At 38.6% G+C, this 24047-nt stretch overlaps 2 protein-coding genes across 2 annotated transcripts; both read right to left on the bottom strand.

Moving 5' to 3' along the window:
- Nucleotides 1-4: 4 nt before the first annotated feature.
- layna (layilin a) lies at nucleotides 5-5490 on the bottom strand. Its single transcript, XM_086308682.1, has 8 exons — nucleotides 5186-5490; nucleotides 5043-5063; nucleotides 4549-4846; nucleotides 3157-3314; nucleotides 3033-3077; nucleotides 2895-2954; nucleotides 2695-2791; nucleotides 5-1145 (listed from the first exon to the last, which is right to left on the bottom strand). The coding sequence occupies exons 1-8, from the start codon at nucleotides 5259-5261 to the stop codon at nucleotides 434-436; spliced, it is 1467 nt and encodes a 488-aa protein (XP_086164808.1). The 5' UTR covers nucleotides 5262-5490; the 3' UTR covers nucleotides 5-433.
- A 4384-nt stretch (nucleotides 5491-9874) lies between these two features.
- On the bottom strand, nucleotides 9875-23531 carry LOC147320572 (complement factor B-like). The gene is made up of 18 exons (XM_086308683.1): nucleotides 23378-23531; nucleotides 22424-22630; nucleotides 22154-22339; nucleotides 21707-21883; nucleotides 21279-21365; nucleotides 16448-16587; nucleotides 15524-15668; nucleotides 15306-15431; nucleotides 15044-15142; nucleotides 14713-14847; nucleotides 13018-13124; nucleotides 12489-12618; nucleotides 12230-12368; nucleotides 12047-12120; nucleotides 11175-11275; nucleotides 10952-11081; nucleotides 10781-10830; nucleotides 9875-10283 (listed from the first exon to the last, which is right to left on the bottom strand). The coding sequence occupies exons 1-18, from the start codon at nucleotides 23433-23435 to the stop codon at nucleotides 10110-10112; spliced, it is 2265 nt and encodes a 754-aa protein (XP_086164809.1). The 5' UTR covers nucleotides 23436-23531; the 3' UTR covers nucleotides 9875-10109.
- Between the last annotated feature and the right edge of the window lie 516 nt (nucleotides 23532-24047).

Genomic DNA, 24047 nt, shown 5'->3' on the forward strand with positions numbered 1-24047 from the left:
TGTCTTCAAAAGAAATTCATTACAGTAGGTCTGAATGATTCTGAGTAACCCAAATCTTTTCGTTGATTTGCGTTCTTTCAGTAAGCATCACTGTAGAGGAAGAGGCTGAGACATCACGAAACGGGAGCACATCAAACTATCTGCATAAACAAATATAACTTATTTGCGCCACCTGGTTACTTTAGTATTCATAGACAAAATTGTGTTCATTTACTAAAAACGAATACCTACACAGACTAGTCTACCAGCAGGCTACAGGCTGAATTATTGGGCCAGCAATAAAATATAAATTATATATTTTTTCAACCTGATTTTCAGTCCTTTAAACATAACAGACTAGAAACATTTAAAACCATGCACAGTCTTTAGCCACTCTCTCAGTATCATTCACTCATTCAGTGCTGTACACATAATAAAGGAGATTTTGAGGCAATCAGTAATTTTCCCTGTTGATCCATTCATGCTCGTTGAAGTATCTTCTTCCACCGTCCAAATTCAGCCCATTTCTGTAGCAATCCACATTTGCGTTGTAGGACTTTCGGTTTCCGTAGGTTCCGAGGCTGGTTCGGTAAGTGTCTTCCTTTCCATTGGTGAAGTATGTCTGATACAGGTCAGCTTTTCGTGTGGGACCTCCAGGTCTTAGTTTGGGATCATAGAGGTCACTCCCCGCTGTGGTGCTGCCATCATACAGTCCGTGGTCCCTGTATAGGCTGCTGCCGAAATGCTCGCTCTTCGTTGTACGACGACCCAGACTCTTGTCGTAGAACTCTCTGTGACCCGTGCGACCCAAACTGCTGCCACTCACGTCCCTCTTCCCTGAGCGGCCCAAGCTGGTGTCGCAGAAGTCATGAGTGCCACGGCGCCCGAGGCTGAGGTCGTTGAGGTCAAAGTTTAGGAAACAGCTCTCTGTGCTTGCAAGTGTCACAAAGCCGCTCTCTGTGTCCCGGCCCCCCAGATTATCGTAGTCACCAGTTGGTGTGTCAGGGGAGGGGCATAAAAAGGAGGTGTTCTTGGTCTGCGGGCGAGCTGACACGAGGTCGTCATCCTTCTGGGAACGAATGACGTTGTAGACATCAGTTGAAGTTGGGCTTGGGCACAGTCCTGGGTCTGTTTGACATACTTCGGATTTCTGCTGTTTCCTCCTCCTGTCACACAGAGAGAGAAGACACCAAACAAGACACCTTAAAACATTCACGCATACAGAAAACAACATGACTCTATCCATCCATCTATCTCCACCATTATGGATTGTTACTGTGTGTTATGAGCACACCCCACATACATCATTGTGAATGCTGCCATAAATTAATATTGTGTATTAATCAACATTGAAAATACTCCTCCTCAGTGTACTTCAGTATGAGTCATGTCTATGAAAAACTGCACATCTCAGCTGTGTTTAGAAATCTCTCAGACATTTTAATTAAAAAAACATTACATTTTTAAACCATTTCGGATTTGTCAATCTATAGCGGACTAAGTGCTACTGATAGGGAAGAAAAGTGAGCATGTAATTGGAAGAAGAGCTCAAATAATGCTATAAAGAGGAAACCCCTTTTTTTTTTTTACCATTAGAGGTAGAAATAGGGAAAGTAGCAATGCAATTGTGGTTAGACGTTTAGATGCAGTCATCATGGGCATGAATATCACAGTCATTTTGAGCTTTTAATGATTTCTTTAAACAGTTGTTTTCCAGAGTAAATATGATTGTACTGCATAAATCTTTAATAACGTTAAAGAACAATAATTGGGTGCACAAGTTTAAATTTATTTAGGATTTTCTCTAATCCACACAGGCTCAAATATATACATACACTCATTTAAATCTTTTAATAAGTTGTGCTGAAGTTGCTGAAGCACTACAGTGTCTGTTAACTTGCCATCACCAGTGTGTGAATGTGTGTGTAAATGGGTGGATGACTGAATGTGTAAAGCGCTTTGGGGTCCTTTGGGACTAGTAAAGCGCTATACAACTACAGACCATTTACCATTTTGTTAATGATCAGAACTGATTAAAACTGGTAGTTTCCTTTGCCAGCATATAAAGGATTTATTTAACAGCACTCATTGGATTGACCAATACTTAGAATAATAAGAATGTCCTATGAACTCAGTGAATATCTGAGAAGGATGTTGGGAAGGTTGCTTGGAGCAGATTTCAAGATCATCAGTTCAAACAAGTGTACACAAATACAAATTATTCTGATGTGCCACCACTTTGCCAAGGTCCAGTAGAAACTCAGATTTTTTTAAACCCAGATGAGAGTAAATTTGTTTAGGATTTTTTGGAAGAACCCAGAAAGCTTGAAGGATCAAACCTGCCATGAACTGAAACATGGACACAGTTGGGTGACCCAACAGGCCAATGATCTCAAATATACTGAAAACTGAATTGGGAAACATTAATCTCCTCAAATGGTTAAATTTCCCTTAGCAAGTTACACTGCAACCAGATGCTTTTGGTAGACTTCAATATGGTTGAGGTTGGAACTTTGGAAAGGTCAAATACTAGTGGGGATGTATGAATAATTCTGGCCCTGTGTGGATTTAGAGAAAATCCCAAATAAATTCCACCTTTTGCTCCCAGTTACCATGAGATTCATGCCCACTGTGTGTGTATGTCACCATAACCGCATGACATTGCTGTCTTTAGTATTCTTGCATTTAGTATTTGCCTTTATTTTGGATCCTCACCGTCGGACAATCAGCTTGAAGCAGCAGACGCCTGTCACTGTCAGCAGCAGCAGTATGAGGGGGATGGTGGGAATGATGATGTAAACCAAATTCAGAACTAAATAAAAGACAGACAACAAAGATACAGATTTAGTAATTGTCGTGTAGGTCGAAATCTGTCTGATTTTTTCACAAATGATTGAAATGTTTATCATCGTGACCTGTTTGGTTGTGGTTGTGATCATTTGGATTCCACGGCACCACGGGTGAAGGGAAGACATCTGTAATGAAAGCTATCAGTCTCTAAACATTCAAAATGTCAACATCAGCCTAAAAGCTAATATAAATATTTTTTTTACCTGTTTGAGTGGAGTTAGGTGAAGGAGAAGGATCCAGTGACTCCTCTGGAAAGAAAAAAAAAATTAATTCAGCAGTAACAACAATTTCAAGTCAAACAAAAATTAAATGACCTCTGAGTAATACCTGCAGTGTATTTGCAGATGAAGTTGTTCTTGGTTTCACAATTGTCATCGTTCCACTGGAACATGTAGAGCCCCCCTATACCAGGAGGAGCGGACGGTTGGTGATACATTACAACGCACACCTCATAACCACACGATGGCTCATCCCAGTGCCAGTTCCTATACAGACGCACACAAAGCAACCATATTTTTGGCATCACTGGAGAAAAAAAATCTATAATGACTTTTCAAGGTATTGTAAAGTAACGTGAGAGGTAACTAGTGTCCCTTCGACCTCGTCGAGCTCTGCTGATCCGCTGCTGATTGTTTAACACCAGATATGAGCACATAGGAGTATTATAACGAACAAAAATGAAATAAAACGTGACAATGTGATAAAGCGACAAAGTGATAAAGCGACAAAGTGTTTGAAGTCTGACTTTTTTAAAGACTGAGTAATGGATGCTTTAACTAATTAATCATTTTTTTTAGTCGCAATGAAGGAAAGAAATAAAAGATATTTTAGTGTTTTGCTTATTAAGCTGTACACTATTTAAAGCTGGCATCAAAAGGTTTCAAGTTAAAAATAATTGTTGAATATGTTACAGCAAAACTTAATTGCAAGATTTTGTGCTGTACTACACTACAGACCTAAAACAATATCAGTTGTACTGCAAAAAAGGGAGCATTTAACCTTTTTCACGTGAATCCTTGAAATAAAGATTTTTTGTCCTGTTTTTTTTTCCTCTTCTTTTTCTACCAAGCTGGTTTTGACAACGGCAAGGCCAATTATATTTATATAGCACATTTCATTACAGGTAAACTCAACAAGTTTAACACAAAAATGAAAAACATAAGTAGGTCTGAAATAACAAAAGGTAGCATTGACACTAACACATTTAAGTCTTTGAGCAGATCAGACAAATGAGAAAAACCTGTCTTCTCACACAGACTATAAAGAGATGGACGCAGCCACTCAATCAGCTGATTAGTGAAGTCGTGTTAAGAAGCCATGAGTGTTTGCACCACCACAATTTTTGGTCATTTAAATTCAAATGTGCAGGGGAGGTACACACACTTATTCTCTAATGACGCAAAAAACGAACATAGCTTCACGTTTGTCGTAACTTCATGTTTTATTTAACACTATCCAAAACTGCCGATTTAGTCATGCATGAAGTATTTTCTGAGGACACAAAGTCAGCTAGAGGCTGTTTACTCATAGATTTCTATGCAAGTATTAATAAGATGGTTCAACCCCTACATGCCGTTAAAAAGAATTCAGCTAAAATCTCTACAAGCTACATCCATCTTTTATACAGTCTATGTTTTCTCATCTGGTGGAGTTTTTTTTTTTTTTTTTTTTACATCTCTGCTTTAAAATGAACTTTTCACAAACTGACTCTGTTCCGACCTAAATGTGGACTTGCTACCATCCAGCCAGTAATACTGGGAAGAGCAGTCCAAGTTGCTATCCTCGCCTCCATGGTTTCGGCGGAGACCTATCCAGAAGTCTCCATCAGTTGGGCGGAGCTCTGTGATGAGCTGCTCTATGATCTTCTGCTCGGACTCAGACTCCACGCTCAGGAGCTGCCCCCCATCCCGTCTGCAGGCGCGTTCTGCCTCCACGAAGTTCAGCTTACGGCGGAGCTCGGAGAAGTAGGCCAGCTTATAGCATGGCTTCCCTTTTCCTGCCTTGCACACGCGCTGGCCTATAACACACACACACACACAACATTGTTCATGCTGGATATAAACTGAATTGGCTTCACATTTGCATTCACTAAATAGTCTGTATTACACTAACAAATAAATTACTTTGTAATAGTAAATATAGGAAAACTACAAAAATACACTTAGTTATTCGTCTTTATAGTGTTTCAGTTTCAGTAGAAGTACAGTGCTTACCTCTGGCTTCAAATATATCTGCTTCAGGAGCCCAAAGTTCAGCACACAATCAGATATTCAGCACATGAGGAAGCAAAAATAGATCCACACTTAAATCAAGCAGACGTATCTTTGCAGCATTTTTGTGTGTGAGTGCGTCTTACCTGTTATGAGGCTTGTGGCTGTAGATGGATCAAAGCAGAAAAGCAGCAGGTGATAAAGGATTGTCCGCAGATCCATCTTTGTTGTCTTTTCTCTAACCACAAAATCTTGTATTACAGTTTAGTCTTTTTCATTCTGCTGTCCATTCATGTGCCAGGTCATCAGAAGTGCTCATGTGAAAGCAGATAACGGCCACCTATACCAAAGGAGGTGAGCTTCAGCTTTAGGTGTAAGAAAATGCTATAAAAAGAGGCTAAAATTAAAAAAATAAAGCTTAAGAAGTACGAGAGCGTCTCGGCTCCAGTTCTTTCTGCTGAAAAAGGGGAGTGTGTGAGACAGGAGGAGGAGGAGGAGCAGGGAGAAGAGGAGGAAGGGCTGCATGTTTGGGAGGGGGCTGTAATCTGTTAAGAGCAGTCTTAATGATTGGGAGAAGAGGCTGCATCGATCGCAAGACATCTAATCATGCAAGTGCTTCTCATCGTAAATGCTGACAAGAGGCAGATTTCACTCCTTCCTTTATTACTTAAGCTTCGGATATTATCATTACAAAAGTGTTACATGAAAATGATCCCCTCTAACTCAATCAGGGATATTTTAAGATATTCTCTCAAGTCCACTTCGCAGCATTCTTGCTGATTGTTTCTCGTTACAAAGCAAGACAGAGCCAAACACAGCAGACACGTACAACCAGCAGGCAAGCCCTACAACACATTATGCCTTTATTATTAAAATCTCTTTTATCAGGTCTTATCTGTGTACTGGTGAGACTGAAGTGTACAGCTCAGGGAATATCAACAACCTCACAACTGTTTTCAAGATTTAATGAGGCATGGTAAGCAAAGTCAACCCCACCCCCCAAATAACCCCTGTAATCATGAAGGAAAGCATCTTTCATTATAATTAAGACCATTTAATGTCTTTAAGTAGTCTTTAAAAAAATAGTAATGTAAGTTCAGGACTCAGGGAGTAGTTCTCTTTTCTGACAGTGATTTTACATATCAACAAAGAGCCAGCATTTCTGCAGCAGTGTGCATAGACTGTATGAACCAGGAAAAAAACAGGGACATAGAAAAAGTTTGGGCTGCTAAAGCCCACTAGCTAACACTTTAACTCCTTTAAAGTAACATGCAACATGCAGTACAGTGTGAAAACTAGCATCCTGTAACCACCACTGCTGTTATCTGCAGCCAAAGTGAGAGACAGAAGCCAACAAGGGGCTGTAGGTGTCTATTACAATCAAGCTCTGACTGGGCAGCGACTCTGTTTAATCAGAAAAAGCACTACGGGAGTCAAAGACCTTTGCCTGTCTGCTATTATGGAAGCTTTTCCCTTTATTGCGACTAAAAACGACATTTTTTGCCATGTGTAAGTAAAAGAATCTGGGTTATGATTTCAAAATTTTGACTTAACAATTTGATCTATTGTTTTGGTCATTTTCATGTGTGTCATCTTCACCGTTTTTAAGACATAACTTTTGGTGGGTCTGTGATATCTTTCCTTCCTCCTCCATCTGTCTTTACTGTTCTTGAATTTAGTGATTAAAAGGCTCCATGCTGCCTGGTTATAAGTAGCTTGCTGCCCAGAGGCGTAGCTTTGTAAATGTTTTAGTGTTAAAAGTATTTTTGTATCACAAATCGTTGTGTGTTGTGATGATTTCCCTGCTTAAGACAGTGTGGGTTGTAAACTATGAATTGTTCATGCACTCTTTAGTGGTTAAGAACGTTTGTGTAATTAACTGATGGTCCCCCATGTCAAATACTCAGTGCAGCACTCATTTTGAATAGTTACAGTATATATATTTTACTCACTAAAGAGATAAGGGATTGTAGCTGCTTTCAGTGCCAGCTCTCTGTACACACTGTTATTCTGATCTACAACAGTGTATGCATATTTACATTGTTAGCTCATGTCTCACCACTCCTCCCTTTTCAAAGTGGAATAACATTGTTTTGAAAAAAACAAACAAACAAAAACAAGTTCATAATCTTAAACTTCAGATTAGTTTCAAGTAGTCCAAAACCACTGGGTGATGTCACAGTGATTATGTCCATCTTTTGAATACAGATTGTGGTTTCTAGCCCAGGAATTTTAAAGGTGCTAGTTGGTGAATTGCTACATGGCCAGAGACCCACTAGCTATTTGTTGCTGTTTCCAGTTACAGACAGGAAACCTGCAGATAACAAGACTGGTAGAAAAAAAACAACAACTTTGTAGACAAGCTCAATTGCAGAGGCATTAGCATGTCAAATTACTGAGACGCATTTTTACCGCTGCAGTTTTATATTCAGTCAGCAGGATGAACTGAAGCCAAGGATGCATGTGCACGTGACCCGCTTTTCAGAGCACAAATGGAAGAAAAGTGTATGTATGCAGTTCTTAATGGTAGTAATTTCTGAAATGGCCCATAAGGTTGATTTAAGGCTCGCAGAGAGACAGATCAGCCAGAGTTTAAACAGCAGGATGCTTCATCAGGAATATATTGTGTGTGCTAGCTTTGAATAAGGAGCCAGGGCGGGGGCAGCGGGGCTGCTCTGAAAGTACTGTCCTCATGCAAGATGCGCTATCTAAACACAGCTAATCAGTTTAGGTGTAGACTGATTTCAGTCAGGGGCTCAGCTTTGTATAAACTGAAGGAGGAGTACGAGACGTTTGCATTACCCTGCGCTCTGAATGGTAAAAGAGAAGACAGAGGGGTTATAGGGTCCTTAAGAGAGATTCAATAAGGAATGGGCCTTGGTTTAAATTTCCTTCTTGTTTATAGCATCTGAGACCAGAAGAGGGTTTCATTAAATTAAGCCTCTCTTCCTCAATCTTCCTCTCACATATTCCCTCTTTCTCTGCCTCCACCCTCTCTACCATTTAGTTAAAGGGAAACCAGATGAATATTCCCATGGGAAGCCAGTGCATCACTAGCCCAAAGCACCACCACACATGTGCAGACACTCCCCCTCATAAAGAAGCCTAGCATTAATGTTGAAAATGTACCTCTGTTCTGTGATGTTGAAGCCAATATGCATTAGCAGAGAGAACTGCTAAACGCACATTTCACTGAGACAAAGCCACGTAGTTAAAATAACATGATTTGAAGCCATAAACTGGCTCTGACCACAACAAATCATTCGTAATGTAATGAGCTTGTTTGTTTGCCGGCTGTAAAAATACGACGACTGTCAAACTCAGTTAATTCCAGTCTTTAAGCAGGAAAGAGAAAGAAAAAACTTAATTACACGCTACAAAAGAACTCAACTTTCCACTAAATTCAATTTGGATTATCAGAGGTTGGCACGCTGCCCACACCAAGTGTCCGCATTGCGTACGCCCGCACAGAGAGCTGGAAATGGGCCCTGAGTCACTGACCTGAGGGAGCCGGACGGCTCTATCAGCAGAGCTGAGTGTCCATAAAAGAGTTTTGATGAAACCTTTTAAATAGCTGAAGTAATTCTTTTAGTCATTCATTTTGTTAATCTGGTTTTGGAAATGTGTTTGAGGGACGGAAAGCGCTACCATTAACCAAACTGTGTGCTAGCCGTGTGATAGATCTCTGTTCATATCTGCAAAGAAACAAAAAGCATCCTGCTTATTAAAAAAAGGGCTCTCTGTTATTTTATTACCAAGCAGCATCACTGTGTATACGCTATCCTTCTTATTATTGTGGCTTTGTAGACAGAGCGTTACAGTTCAGGTGGGATTTAAAGGCTTGTCAGGAATAATTTTATTATCATGCTAATTTGTACAGAGGCCCTGCGATCTGTATCACACATTATGTCAGTTTTGGGGAAATGTTGAGCTTTGGAGGTGCAAAAAGGCTTTTTGCAGATATGCTGTATATACATAGTTTTCAGTCTGAATAAAAACCTTAGGGTTTCAAGCTGTTTACATGGGATGTGTCAAAGATCATGCGATCATGGCATCTGTTTGGAAAATGATAGAAAATTTTGACATCTATGCTGTTGTCATTATGTTGTTTTTAATTATTTCAAAAAAGGCTCAGGTATGTCTGCTTGCAGGTGTGTGTGTGACACGCCACTGACATCATATTTGATACTGCAGAAATGTTGTGTCCTAATTTTGTCTGTATTCTGAGTGTGTGTGTGTGTGTGTGTGTGTGTGTGTGTGTGTGTGTGTGTGTGTGTGTGTGTGTGTGTGTGAGAAATAGATTACAAGGCACTTTTTAGTTTTGCCGATTGAATCCATAATATTTGCATCAGTGGGACTGCATGAGGTTAATGTGTATATAAAGATCAACCCAATCACTAACAATGCAGCCACTTAAGTGTTTGAAACTAGAAATTAAAACCATAACAAATGCATTTCTGCACTTTTCAATGGAGTTACCTTCCACAGCAGGAAGCGCCTATATAAAAACTATCTATACACAGTCACATTACACAGCAGCTCCCATTCATCATTAATCCCAGCCCCTCCCCTGGTATCCATACTGCAATGCCCATCTGCTGTATTAGTGAAGATTCTCTTATCGACCCTTTTGTACACAGGCACCTGTTCATGAACTGTGACCTGGGTCTGTAACGTTTACAGAAGCTAAAGTCTGTTTGTTAGTTTGTTTTGGCAGGTTGTGAACTATGTGCGTCGAATAAAATGTTCATTTCTTTCCTGCATACGGTCATATCTTTTACCCTGATCAAACTGATCTTGAACAAGCTTCTGTTCAAAACATAGCAAAGCACAGCTCAAACCTCAATTATTGGTTTTATTTCAGAAAATTCTGAGTAAAAAAGTGAAAACAGACTTTGTGAAAGTCTGTTTTCACTGTGAATTTACAGTGTGACAAAAAGAATAAATGAATGATTCAGTGGGTTCAATCATATGTTCTTCAATTAGAAAAATAAACCAAGGCAGCGTTTTAAACAGAGCACACATTGTATAAGAGAAATCCCAAAACGAATTTGCAGCATGTCAAAGAGTTTAATTTTCCAAAAACACAAGTGGTGCATAGTCCATATCTTGTCTTCCAAGTACACCCTTGAGGAAAGGGATAACTCTGAAGAGATTAATGTGAAAGTCTCTGGAGTTTGACGTTGATTCTTTAACACCACCGGCTGTGCACACTTTCTGGCTTCCCCAGCTGACCAATGCGACCTGTCAAAAAAACAAAACAAAAAAACAATTGGTTATTTAAAATATTGGTTATTTAAAAAAGAATGTACAAGGTAAAATGACATGAACTTATTTTCTTAGTGAATTTATTCCCTAAGGTTATACTTGGTTGTGATGTACAAAACAAAGTAGCTGATTTAGATTTCACTGATTTGCCCTCACATGTAAGATAGCCTTATGGAGCGGTCGTACACGACTTATCGCTTTACTGTTTCTGCTTTCTCCTTGACAATCACGGGGTTGAGTCCTGCAAATTGTCAACTCACCAATGTGCTACCACTCACGCCACCAAACCAAGGAAATCTTTGCTCACTACCTGCTCTTCTTGCTAAAATTGCTGTTTGGATGTCTGTCTGTTCTGAGTAGGACTTTTGCACGGAATGTCAGCCAAATTTAAAATGTGTGTTTTTTCTGTTTGTAATGGCTGTGCAGCAGAACCGTTTGAGTGCAGTGGTTGCACCGTGTATATTGCAGCCTACCTGTATTGTGCGTTGTTGAAAGTTTTTATACACAGCACCTCCAGAGTCACCTGTACCAATGAATAGAAACACACAGAGATACAAAAAAACAGAAAACAAAGTCCGAGTCACTCATCTGCACCACTGTCACTGTATTGGAGTATAAAATTTGATATAAAATTAGGAACTTACCGGTACATGCAATATGATCTCTGAAAGGTTCCCGACCACCAGTGCATATGAAGTTATCCGTCACAGCATCTCTCAGTGTATCAGCCGTTATGCCCTCTACACCTACGGCATGTTTGATGCATTCATATCTCTACATCGGAGAGGTTTTAGGAGAAGAATAAGGAACCTGTGCTTACATACCCAAAGACACATGCACAACACAGCTCACAAGTGTAAAACTTACATTATCACCAAGCTTAGCATGGACATCTTTCAGGTCCACTACATTGCTTGTCCTTGTCAGGAAATTCAGTCTTTCGAGGTGATTTTTTAACAGAAGTCTCTCTGTAGATAACAGAGAGACAGAAGAATACAGGTGAGCCACTCTGCAACCCGTTCCATCAGTTTTTTCCTTTTTTTTTTTTCAACAAAGCATACCTATTCACAGTGTATACCCAACAAAAGACAAAGCTTTCTGATGAAACAGAGGGAAAAGCTAAAAAGCAACAAAGAACCATCAAACAGGGAGCCAATGCACACCAGACACATAAGTAGTAGTTAGGGAAAAAAACAAAACAAGCAGAAGCACGAAGAAAAAGAATAATGGAAATGTGTAGCAAACATCCGCGTGTCAGTGAAAATTTGCAAAGTGAGTCCCTAAACACTGGATCACTTTGTCTGCTGCATCCTGCGAGCAGCCAAAGCAAATACAAGGAGCAAGAACCAGCAAACTCCTCTAAACGCTGGTCACGAGATACACATTTTTTTCCTTGTGGGGAACACAAGAAAAACAGTGGTTGGACACTGCAGCACAACTGTGTGTGATAAACGTGCGATCTTGCTACCTTTGCAATGGTTGCTTCTAAAACTGGACCAGGTCTGCAACCACTTGCAGTCCAGTTATCCACTTTTCCTCTTAGGGTTTTGCTTATTTCAGAAAGACAATGACAAAACTAATTGTACAAATATATAAGGACAGTGTGGCTCTGAGCTCAATAACTCACAGTCTGTTTAGGCAACATCACCCAGCTCTACATAAAATTCTATATCTTTTGTTGTTTTTACAGACTTGGCTCTATGATGAAGCTATACAGCATACATACAAAGTTATCACACCTTGTGACTCGCAGCTCTGGTCCACCAAATGTAGAGCAGCATTGGTCTCCCGGGTGCAAGGTATGCAAATGGGCCTGAAAAAATTTATTATTTCAAACATTCCAAACAATAAAAAGTGTTTTATCAATAATCAGTAAATCAGTACAGTACAAACAGAATAATTTGCATAGCCTAATTTCTTACCTCACGTTAGTGGATATGACAACATATTTCTCCAGTTGGATCAGAGCCACATCATAGTCATAAAACTCGTTAATGCCTTTATTCTTTTTGGCAGTAACATTGTAGAGTGGATGATAAAATAAAGTTTTTGCTTTTTTAACTGAAAAAAAAATCAGTTGTATTATTGTTAATATCATCAATCAAAAACATTAGACATATTTATCTATAGCAAATTTATAAAACAGGGTATCATGCTATCTTTAGATAAAGTTTTCATTACTTTTGTTATCTCCATCATCAATTTCAACAGTGACTTTGTCAGGCAAAAAACCAAACACGCAGTGAGCAGCAGTCAGGACGAACTCAGGCGTCACCAGAGAGCCCATACATTTCTTCGAGTGACCGTCAGCCTAAAATTTGAAATAAAAAACAATCATATACTTAGACTGCTGCATGCACTGAAGCAAGACACGCTTAATTTACATAATTAATCTACTATGTAAAACATCTGGTAGGGAGAACATAGCAATATGGTAGATGAATCTGATGTCTGTTCACCTAAAAATAAAAATTCATTAAATCTATGAGTTTTTGCAGGGGCGTAATTTCCAGGGGGGCTATGGGAATTTACTCAGATTTATTTATTCAATGAGACAGACCCCCCCCCCCCCCCCTCCCCTCCCCAATGTTCAGCACAAAGTTATGCCTATAAGTTTTTGGATGGTTCACTAGCAAACATGTAAGGATAGAGATTTATATATTCAGTCGCATTACTCTACTGGTTTAAATGAAACAGCGAAACTTTTCACCTGAGTAGAAATAAACACCATCCATGGATACATTTTCCTCTTCAGCTCTTTGCGGTTATCCGTATACTCTTTGTGAAGTCCACAGAGACCCTTGACTTCATCTTCATCTGCATGAAAACAATAAATGAATGATATTTAAAAATAGAAAATCCAGTGTTGTTCATGTAGATAGCAGAAGACAAGGAATACATTTTTTTGTTATGTGTTTATCAATTAAATTTCTTTTGCAGCTTTCAGCACGGAAGAGAAGTGGCACTTAGCTTACCATTTAAAATAGTCAGGGAGATGGGGCGAGTAATCGCGGTAATCACTGAGGCAGGAAACAGCTGATCTTTTTGTTACAGGTAAAATGATAAAGGACGTGAGGCAGACAGGGACTGTGGCCTGCTGCACAGACAGGTTGCATAAGTATACAACATGGATGTAGCCTCCAGATTGGAAAAATTAATTTCAAAGTGCCAATTCAGAAGTGCTTTAAGCCTAAATTCTATCAGAGGGCCACCAGATTGGGGTAATTGTGGTGCTGTAGAAGTTTACAGGGGAAAAGGCTTTTTGTCTTGATCTCTGTAATTTATTATTGAAATATTAAGTATGTTTAAAAAGAACAAACAAAAAAAAAAAACAATGCGTGTGCGAGTTCCCATTCAGACCTGCCCCTCCAGTCCCCAAAATCAACATCTTAGCTGCAAGATGCAAAAAGCCAGTGGTTGACATCGCGATAGTTACATTAATCATCTGGTCGTAGGTTGCTTATGTTCATGGACTCACATATGACTGCATGTAAAACTGCACGTAGCTTCTGTGAGTGACATGGAGCAACTTGGATTTTTTCATTGGTCAGCAGCTTGTTTGTATGGAAGGGAATGGGAAAAATTCCCCAGGCTTTGTATTTTCTAATGTGTTTGTTTGTAATTCAGTTTAATTTCTAAGTCCTTAAATCTGAAATAATTAAAGTTCAATTTCTGTTTACGTAGTGGGTTTGCTTTCATTTTAGTTTTTATGTTGTGGAGAGCATTTGTTAACTATAATAACTGTGCTTGCATATGTAAGCACAGTGAGCCCATTCCTAATGAGTTTATGCTCGCAGGTCCTCATTTTAAAGTCTTCTTGAATACAACATCATCTATATTTTGTAAAATACAGTCCACATTAACACTGCAGCTCAATGAGTGTGCAGTTTCACAGTAAGATGTTTTTTTCATGACTTATCATTATTTTCTTATTGAAGTTTTTAAAATTTCGTTTTCATCTGTTCTGTGAAGCACTTTGCAATTTTGTTCAATTCTAAATTGGTTTTATAAATCTACCAGTACTGCTGTTGTTAGTAGTAGTTGGTAGCAGCAGCAGTGAAGACTGAAGTTGAACAATGAACATTAGGCTGCATTCAGTTTGGATTTCAGTATCTCAAACCCTTTACATTACATTAAACTGCATTATACAGGTCCAGAGGGATACATGATCATATTTCTATCACGGCTACATCACTGGTGTCAGGCTAGATAAAGAGTAATCGCTCTGATCTCAGGTACTTTAGGAAACGAGAGAACCAAGCAGGCCTCCAGTTATGATCATTTGTCTCCCTTGTGTTTATTAGTGCTGGATGATGAATGCTGGAGTGAATGCAAACACACAAATACACACACAGCTGAACTACAAACAGATGGACGTTCATGCTTCACTTCAAACACAACTTACTGATCATTTCATCAAAAGTGTCTTGTAGTTTTTCTAAGTCCTTAACTCTGAAATAATGGGTTCCTCCAGTTCCTGCTGTGAGGGGCATTAGGTCATCATCAAAGATGTCATCTCCAATGGCAAAGATATAAATGTCTGTAGCAGAATGAAGCATAACATGTTTATTTATATACAATATATACAGAATGCTATTGAGCACGCTATGCATTAAAGCGAGCATCGAACAAGAAACTGTTGTGTATCAATAAAATGTTATTGTAAAGAAGGATCAAGTTGGAATGATTACACTGTATAAAAATAGAAACATGCACAAATTGGATGGAAAACTCACCAAGATAGTCGTCTCTGGATCCATCTGCCAGGTTCAAATATGCTGAGTTTTTTATTTTCGCTACAGTGGGTGCTGGTGAACCGCCCAAGTTATAAGCCCCTGTTGTGAAAAACAATGACAAAACCTTTTTTTTTTTTTTAAAAACGATATTTTTAGATATTATTAGAGCCAAAAAAAAAAAAAACAACCACATTGTGATAACAAGAAGTTAACGAGCATTTCTTATTGTTGACGGCAGAGTTAATCAAGAGGCTGGAAATACCATCTGTAAAAACGATGATGACGTGACGATGCTCCTTAAAATTCTCTCCAGCTCGAATCTTTATAAGAGCCATTTTCTCCAAGAATTCCTCAAAGACAAGGTTCAGATTTGTTCCCGTGTTTCTGTCTTTGAGCAGGAAGAAGCACAAAACGCACATTCCTTAACTTATTGTTAGAAACAAACTAACAGAGTACAATAGCAATACGTGCTTTACTCACCACCAATATCAAATTCTTCTAATTTAGTTTTGACATCTGATAGTTTGGCAGTGCCGTCCATAAAGTCAATAATGTTGACAATTTCATAGAGTTCAGAGGAGAAAAAGATGATTTCGTAGTTTGGAGTCACGGCAAAGGAGGCAATCTGTTGATACATAAAGGAAATCAGTTACATAAAGAGTTGATCTCATATGAACTTCTGTCACGCCATTGTGAACACGTGTAAACTTAATGCAACACCTCCTTACATTTCAGATTGCTTATGTTTGTTATTTTGTTTAGTAATTGGTCCATAAATCAGCAGCTAGCGTATCCTGTGCTGAACATTGACAACCAGCCAAAGGACTCATGCCAAGAAGCATCAGTCACGGTTATGAATTGTAATACATAATGAAATTTACTTCTAATGGGACGTTGCGGTGGCAGCCAGATTGGATGAGATTTAGTGTGTACGTTATGTGTACATCATGGAAGATGCGCTCCTTAAAGTGTGTCAGAGTAAAAAGCTTCACACTCACGTACGCCTGTGGGTCCATGTGCCACATTTAAAGGCAGAAATAAACCAGTGACACGTGAATAATTAAACTGCAGCCTGTCATTTTATCAAATATCTGATTGAATGTTCTAAAGACTCAGCGAATATGTTGCCAGCATCCTTCAACAGCAGCCTGTAGCTTCACCCTATGCACAGCGTTAGACCTCCAAACTGAGCCTGCAATTTGCAAAGCAATCCTAATATAACTCCAGTCCAAGCCCAATGTTGCTGACTGTTTGCAAAATCAGCATGCTATAGCACAAAAGGAGGTTTTGTAGCAGCATAAAAAACAAAAAGCTTCCAGTAAAATGTGCTTTCATATCATTTTGGAAAACTCTACTTTTGACTTTTTTTCTCAATTTTTGAAAGAAAAGCTGTTTGTTTCTCACCGTTGTGATGAGTTTCACCACAGCGTCTCTGGATTTATTGACATAATCTTCGCTGATGCTGTCAGAAATATCCACACCAATGTAGATGTTAAGTGTGCCATTTTTTGAAATCCTGATTTTTCTGCCCTCCTGTGTTTCCTCTGAATGACAAAAGATACTGTCAGCTTACACCTCACAAACAAAAGTCTGAATAAACACTGTCATTGTTAAATTATTATACAGATAGCAACTCTGTTACACTATATGTTTGCATATATTAGCACATTTTGTTGGGCTGAATTAACAACAAAGAAGCATGCATTATTATGCTATGATTAATTCTCTCATAACACCCCCAGTCATTGCCACAAGTAATTTTATTGTTATTTAAATATGCCTAAACAGCAAAACGCACCCATCACTTTATTAGATACACTTGTTCAACTGCTCATTAAAGCAAAAATCGAATCTAATGCAGATGTGGTCAAGACGACCCACTGAAGTTCAAACCGAGCATCAGACTGAAGAAAGGTGACTGAGTAGATCAGAAACTGCTGACCAACTGGGATTTTCTCGCACAACCATTTCTAGGATTTGCATAGAAAAAACTACATATCCAGTAGGGGTGCAACGATATTCGTATCGATATTGAACCGTTTGATACAGTGCTTTCGGTTCGGTACGCATATGTATCGAACAATACAAAATTTGTAATTTATTTTATCAACTTTCCTTCTGACGATGCTGTCTGTGTTGAGCGCTCAGTGAATCTGCGTTCGACTACTCCGCCTAGGGTCGACAGTGCAGCCTAGGCGGAGTAGTCGAATGCAGATTCACTGAGCGCTCAACATAGACAGCATCGTCAGAAGGAAGAGCGCAGGGCAAGCTAGCGAGACAGAAGTTAAGCTCCCCTTGTAACATGGACCTCCCCCACCCTCATTCAGATCTGGCGTTTGGAATTATTTTGGTTTTCATGTGACGTATGACCCTGAAGATAAGCGAGTCATGGACTAAAGTAAAACAGTATGTTGGATGTGCCGTGCAATGCTCAATTACATGGGTGGGAACTAGTGTGTTAGCGCAGTTAGCTCGTTAACGTGTTGGCCGTCTAGCCCCATGCACGGGGGGATCGGCGGTAGCTCGTTAACGGAGATTTGCCGTGTTGTGGCGTTAAGGTCATTTCAACGAGATTAACCTGAAAGCACTAGTGGGAACACAACGAATATGACTGCACATTTACGCCGACATCATCCTAGTGCAAAGACAAGTGGAAGCAGAAAAAAAACAAGCAAGCATGCTACTAACTTTAGCCGAGTCATTTAGACAGCTGTTTAATATGCTGCTGAGAATATAGCCCAGAAGAAGCGGATAGTATAGCTTTTATTTTGGAAAGAGCCATTTCTCTGTAATAAACTCTCTTTTCCAAAGATGAGTGATTCCTCAATCAGATACAGGGCTCGCAATATCGCTAGCCCAACGTCCCGGTGCTAGCGATTTTTTCAGTCGGGCTACCAAAATCTATCTCTGCCCTGCCCGTCGGGCTATTGTAGGAAGGAAAAATATATGTCAATGCTTTTGCATTCTTTCGGAAATGTAGCTGGGTAATTATGTCATTGGCATCGGTGAGCCACTGTCAATATGTGACATATTGAAATCTCGTTTGAATTTGCGCTTGTTCTTTTGCTTTCACTTTGCAATCGCGCGAACTGTGTATAGAGAGCGACAGTACTGATCTGTGAGTGATGATAATTTGCGCACCAATTCCTCTGACATCGTCTTATTAATCGTTAGCTTACTATGCAAACATGACAAGTGAAATCTCCCGCAGCAAGCTTAAACATGTGAGAGGTTGATCGCGCAGAGAATCGCTGAGCTTATGTGAGTGCGTGTGTAAAAGCAGCAGGATTTATATTTGACTACGATGACCTGGATGACTGAGAACCTTCACAGACAGATATATATTTTAGTTCTGCTGAGCCAAATAAGACAGGTCAGGGTGAAGAAGTGACAGCCAAAGAAAAGCTTACCACAAAACGGAGAAGTTATGACAAATCAGACTATAAGGCAAAAAGAAAGTGCAGCTTTATGGTTTCATGGACAAAAGAATTTCTGTGGCTGCAATATGACGAGCTAAATAACCAGGGCTGCACATAAGTGGTCCGCAGGTGCGCATTCGCTGTAAAAATAAAAAACACGCACAAGGGTTAGGGTTAAATTTAAAAACTGTACTTTTGAGTTAAAATATATATTTATAATTTTAATAAATGACAAATTAAAAAGGCATGAACATTTTTTATGTATCGAAAAAATATCGAACCGTGACACCAAAGTACCGAACCAAACCGTGAATTTTGTGTATCGTTGCACCCCTAATATCCAGGGGTCAGAGGTCATAGAATAAAAATGGCCTGTAAATGGCCTGTATTTGTATAGCGCTTTACTAGTCCCTGAGGACCCCAAAGCGCTTTACACATCCAGTCATCCACCCATTCACACACACACTGGTGATGGCAAGCTACATTGTAGCCACAACCGCCCTGACATTGTAGCCACAGCTGCCCTGACATTGTAGCCACAGCTGCCCTGACATTGTAGCCACAGCCGCCTATGAATGGACAGACTTCTTTGAGCTGATAGGAAGCCAACAGTAACTCAGATAGCCACTTGTCACAACCAGAGGTGGCATAAGTATGCATATTTATACTTAAGTTGACGTACAAATATTTGTGTTAAAAGTACTCTGGTAAAAGTTGAAGTACTGAATCAACTTCTTTACGCAAGTAAAAGTGAAAAACTAAAGCTTGAATCAGATATGTAAAATATGAGCAGAGAAAAAGTAGAATTTTTTTTAAAAAAGCTCTATTTTTTGTTACATGTGTGTTAGAGAGTGACTTTGCCTTCACACCTAAACTGGAAAATTTGTACAGCCAGGGGTGAAAGTGGGATTCAGTGGATGTGGTACCCTAAGATCCGTTGTACTGACTCAGCATGGGGAACAATAACCTCAGTATAATTTTTATTGTGAGTTGTAGATTTTCTTGGTGTACAAGCTGCGATCAGCTGACTTGCTGCTGTTCCTCTGATGTTTACTGCTCTTCGTGGATTTACAAAACTGAGTTCAATGAGATGTAAGCAGATGTTTCACAAACATTTATATTTCCAATATAAAGTTGATATAAAGGCCGGATTCAGGCAATGAATCTCAGCATCAAATTCGGCTTTGCTACTCTTGATGTAAACCTCTGGTTACAAAAAAAGTATGCAGGAGAGCATCTCTGAATGCCTGACACATCAACAGAAGCCCACTCTGGCTGTCACTGCTGTCAGCTAAGAGCAGGAGTGCGAGACTACAATTCATACAGGCTCACAAAAAATGGACAACAGAAGATTTGAAAAAATTTGCCCGGTTCGATGAGTCTTGATTTCTGCTGCAACATTCGGATTATAGTGCAAAGACATTCATGATGTGTAAACAACTCCATGAAAGCATGAGCAATTCACCCTGCTGGTGGTTGTGCAATGATGTGGGATGGTTTTCTTGACAAATTATGGGCCAAACAGAACACATTTTAATGCCACTGCCTAAGTATTGTTGTTTACCATGTCTGCTGCTTTGCAATTGATTGATTGATTGATTGAATCTTTATTTTGAACATGTTGAAAAAGTATAAAAAAAAAAAAAAAAAAAAAAAATAGAATTAAAAGAGACAAATGAACAAAGCAAACAAAAGGAAAACGAGCAACCACAACTCCAAATAACGTCCATGTTCAAAAAGGAGCAGGAAGAAGCATAAGCTTATTTAATCCCACCCCTTTTCCACTATCTAGTATCAATAGACTACAGAAATACCTCCTTGTAATTACATTATATGTTATGTGTAATTTTTTATTTTTTTTATTTTTTTTAATATATACACATATATGTTTCTATCTATCCATACCTACGTATATACACACATACGCACATATACACATTTTCAATAACCCCATTAACACCTGAAGGATACACAACCTACAATTTTATATATATTTAATATATATATATATATATATATATATATATATATATATATATATATATATATATATATATATATATATATACATATACACATACATGCACACACATACACATATATATATATATACATATATATATATATATATATATATATATATATACATATATACATACATACATATACACATACATATATACCCATACCAACAAACCCGTGCATGCGCACACACATGAAAATATTAGACAAGAACACCCTATCAAATCTCTACCTTTTCCCTGTACCCTGTAAAAACCATATCCTTAAACCGCTTTTTAAACTGCGCCATGCTTGGACATTGCTTCATATCTTTACTTAGTCTGTTCCACAGCTTCACTCCACACACAGAGATGCAAAAACTTTTTAATGTTGTACGGATACGAGGATGTTTTAAATTTAATTCCCCCCTCAAATTGTATCCCCGTTCCCTTTTAGAAAACATTTTTAGAATATTGGCAATCACAGCGTACCCATCTTCTGATGGCTGCTCCCAGCAGGAAACCCACCATGTCTCAAAGCCCAAATCATCTCAAACTGGTTTCTCAAAGACTTCAGTAAATTAACTCAAATGGTCTCCAGTCACCAGCTATCAACCCAACAAAGGATATTTGGGATGTGGGGATGATTCACATCTGAAGCCAACAGATATGCATTTTGCTGTCATGTGAATATAGACCAAATTCTCTGCTGAACGTTTTTCAAGATATCCTGTACCTGGGCTCCAGAATGGTACTAGCAAGATGTAGCTAATATAGTGTCCAGTGAGAGTATGTAGTTGTTGATCAATAACTTACCTGTGGACTCTAAAGTGGTCAGGCTCTCTTTAATTGAATTGCCAAATGCCTTTGAAACCTCCAGTGGTGTGTCGAAGGTGTGTTTATCTGCAAGAAATACGTATGTGATATATAACAATTATACTAAAGAAAGACTTTATAACAAGGTGACTCTCAGGAGTTTCAGGAAACATTTATAGATAAGAAGCTGGTGAGGGATCATATTGTCACTGCACACGTGATATTTAGATGGTCAGTACACATCTGCAGATCCTATTTGCTTAACCAGTGACTAAGTCACAGCAGGACGTGATCCCACACTGGCTTCCCACCATTAAGGCCTCCAAAGGAAAACAGTATATATCATACAACCAGAACATTTAAAAGAGCAAAGAGTGGCTAAGATGATGGCACAGAGTGTAAACAGTATGTGTTTGTGTCATTCTTACAGTAGCATGCTGGCTCAATGCCAGTCCACTCGCTGGTCTGCTGACACACTCGTTCACTGGAGCCCACCAAAAACAGGTTTCCATTGCAGGTGTATCTCACCGTGTCATCAATTCCAAAAATATTCCCCACTCTTGAGGCACCAGGTGGGATACCAGGATTAGGACAATGATCCCCAGCTTTGGTAAGAAAAAAACCCAATGTCAAAAACCCAATGGAAGGCCTGAATGCAAGCACCTACTCAAGAAAAGACCGTTGTGGGGCTACAACAAAAACCTTACATTCATCATACTGTGTGTTTTAACAGCTGTCAAATCTAAAGGTATAAAATGTCAATTTCAGTCTGTCTAAATATACATAATAAATTGTATTTTTTTAAATACGAGAATGAAATCTAGAAAGCTGGAACAGCAATGATCAAGTTTTAATCATTGCTGTTTGGGACTCACAGTCACGCCTGCAGATTGGAGTGGAGCCGCTCCACTTCCCATTCTTTAAGCACGCGCGTGTGACTGAGCCTTGCATTGTGTATCCAGAGTAGCACTCATACGTGGTCTCGTTGTCCACATAGTACTTCTCCTGAGGGGGGGAGACACTTCCGTACTCCAGCACATTGGGGTCTGGGCATTCAATCACTGTGAAACAAAACAAAAGGACCCTCAGTTAATATGTTGTTATCAGGCAGTGTGAGGCAAGGGAGAAACATCTTTGCCACTCACGCTTGCATCTCTGAGCTGGAGATCTTTTGGGTTTTGGTCTCCAGGAGTTATTAGCCTGACATAAGCGGGTTATTGCTGGGTATGGATAGTAGCCCTCAGGACAGTGGTATACCAACATGCTGCCTCTCTCCAGGTTGTTACTCAGTGTGTAATTCCCTCCTTGCATTTGCAAATTACTCTCAGGGCAAGCACATCGAACACCAGCTCCTGAAAAAAAAAGTCCACAGTTCTCAGAGGCTACAATTTAAGTATATCATACACTTACATACGTACCACTACACAATTACTAAAGTAGTGTAAAATTGAAAACTTGCCTTTTTTTAAAGTGCACAGTATGCAATGAATAAACGTTCTTTTATTAAAATCATCATTTTATTATTTTATTAAAATCTTATCATCACGAAGGGTTTATACATTGTTTTACTTACCTTTGCGAAGTATTGTTTGTATTACAAGAATTTAAATTGTTATGTTTTAATGTGTAAAAATGCAAAAGTCTGATATTTTATATTTAACACAACATTATTTCTTTATTTCCATAAATAGATGAACAAAATTTAGAACAGACTTACATTTTCTGAAAAAAAAATCTTTAAAATTCACTATAATCACATTTGATGATGTTGCTACTTGATAATGATTTTATTTTATTTAATTCTTGGCAATATAACTACCTCAAATTAAGAACATAACATAGTTTTAAGAACATAAAACTATTGTACCTTAAGAAAAATAAACATAGAAGTCTCTAAAACCTGATGGATAGAAGGACGTTTGTGTAATATTCAGTTATATATTAGTTAATAAATAAATATATTTGAAAATTGATCAGTTTTTATAACTATGTTATGAATACTAAACCTTATACAATGCATAAACCTAAATAAACAACAAAAACATTATTGGAAACTCAAAACTGTATATAATTTTTTATCTAAAATAAAAGTATCTTACCCATCCAAAGTGCACATAAAAGCGCTGCAAGCCGACTCCAGTGGATAGAAAATCCCATCTTGAAGCTTAAACTGGGGGACAGTTTAAAAATGAGAGTATATTGCAGAAGTGGCCGATTTATTTCGGAATAGAGAGTGATGTTTAAACTGGGAGTGGACAAAGACCATCCTGGTACTTATTAACTTTATGACCCGTAAAAGAGGATCAATACATGTTTATCACAGAAAACACTCAAACAATTTCTACATTTACATAAATCCTTCTCAACTGATAACTTATTTAGAATTACGCAAAGATCTCTTATCTAATATATTACTTACAATGTGAGCTGGGACGCTATTTACAGTAGTTATTATTTGTAAACTTCGCTTTACTTTTATTACGTGCTGAGCATCTCAATTAAATACATAAATAAATACAACCAGTAGCAAAACATTTACCAAACTGATTAGGTTCATTAGTAATAAGATTTGCTATACAAAGAGTCTCTGTATCTTTCAGCAATAAGAATGAAGATCACTTCATCACTTTGTGAAAGACTACGTGGAAAACTGACAAATTCAGAGTACACAAGGCACGAGGCCAAGAACTGATCCCGAATGCTCCCAATCTCTGGATCTCCAGCTGGTCCTCCATTAAAGACACACTTGACACTTTACTAGGAATATTT

This window comes from Aulonocara sp. 'chitande type north' Nkhata Bay, linkage group LG10, assembly GCF_057382095.1.
Source record: "Aulonocara sp. 'chitande type north' Nkhata Bay isolate Kocher_YH1m ecotype deep benthic linkage group LG10, A_spYH_male_GT1.1, whole genome shotgun sequence".
NCBI classification, from domain to species: domain Eukaryota; kingdom Metazoa; phylum Chordata; class Actinopteri; order Cichliformes; family Cichlidae; genus Aulonocara; species Aulonocara sp. 'chitande type north' Nkhata Bay.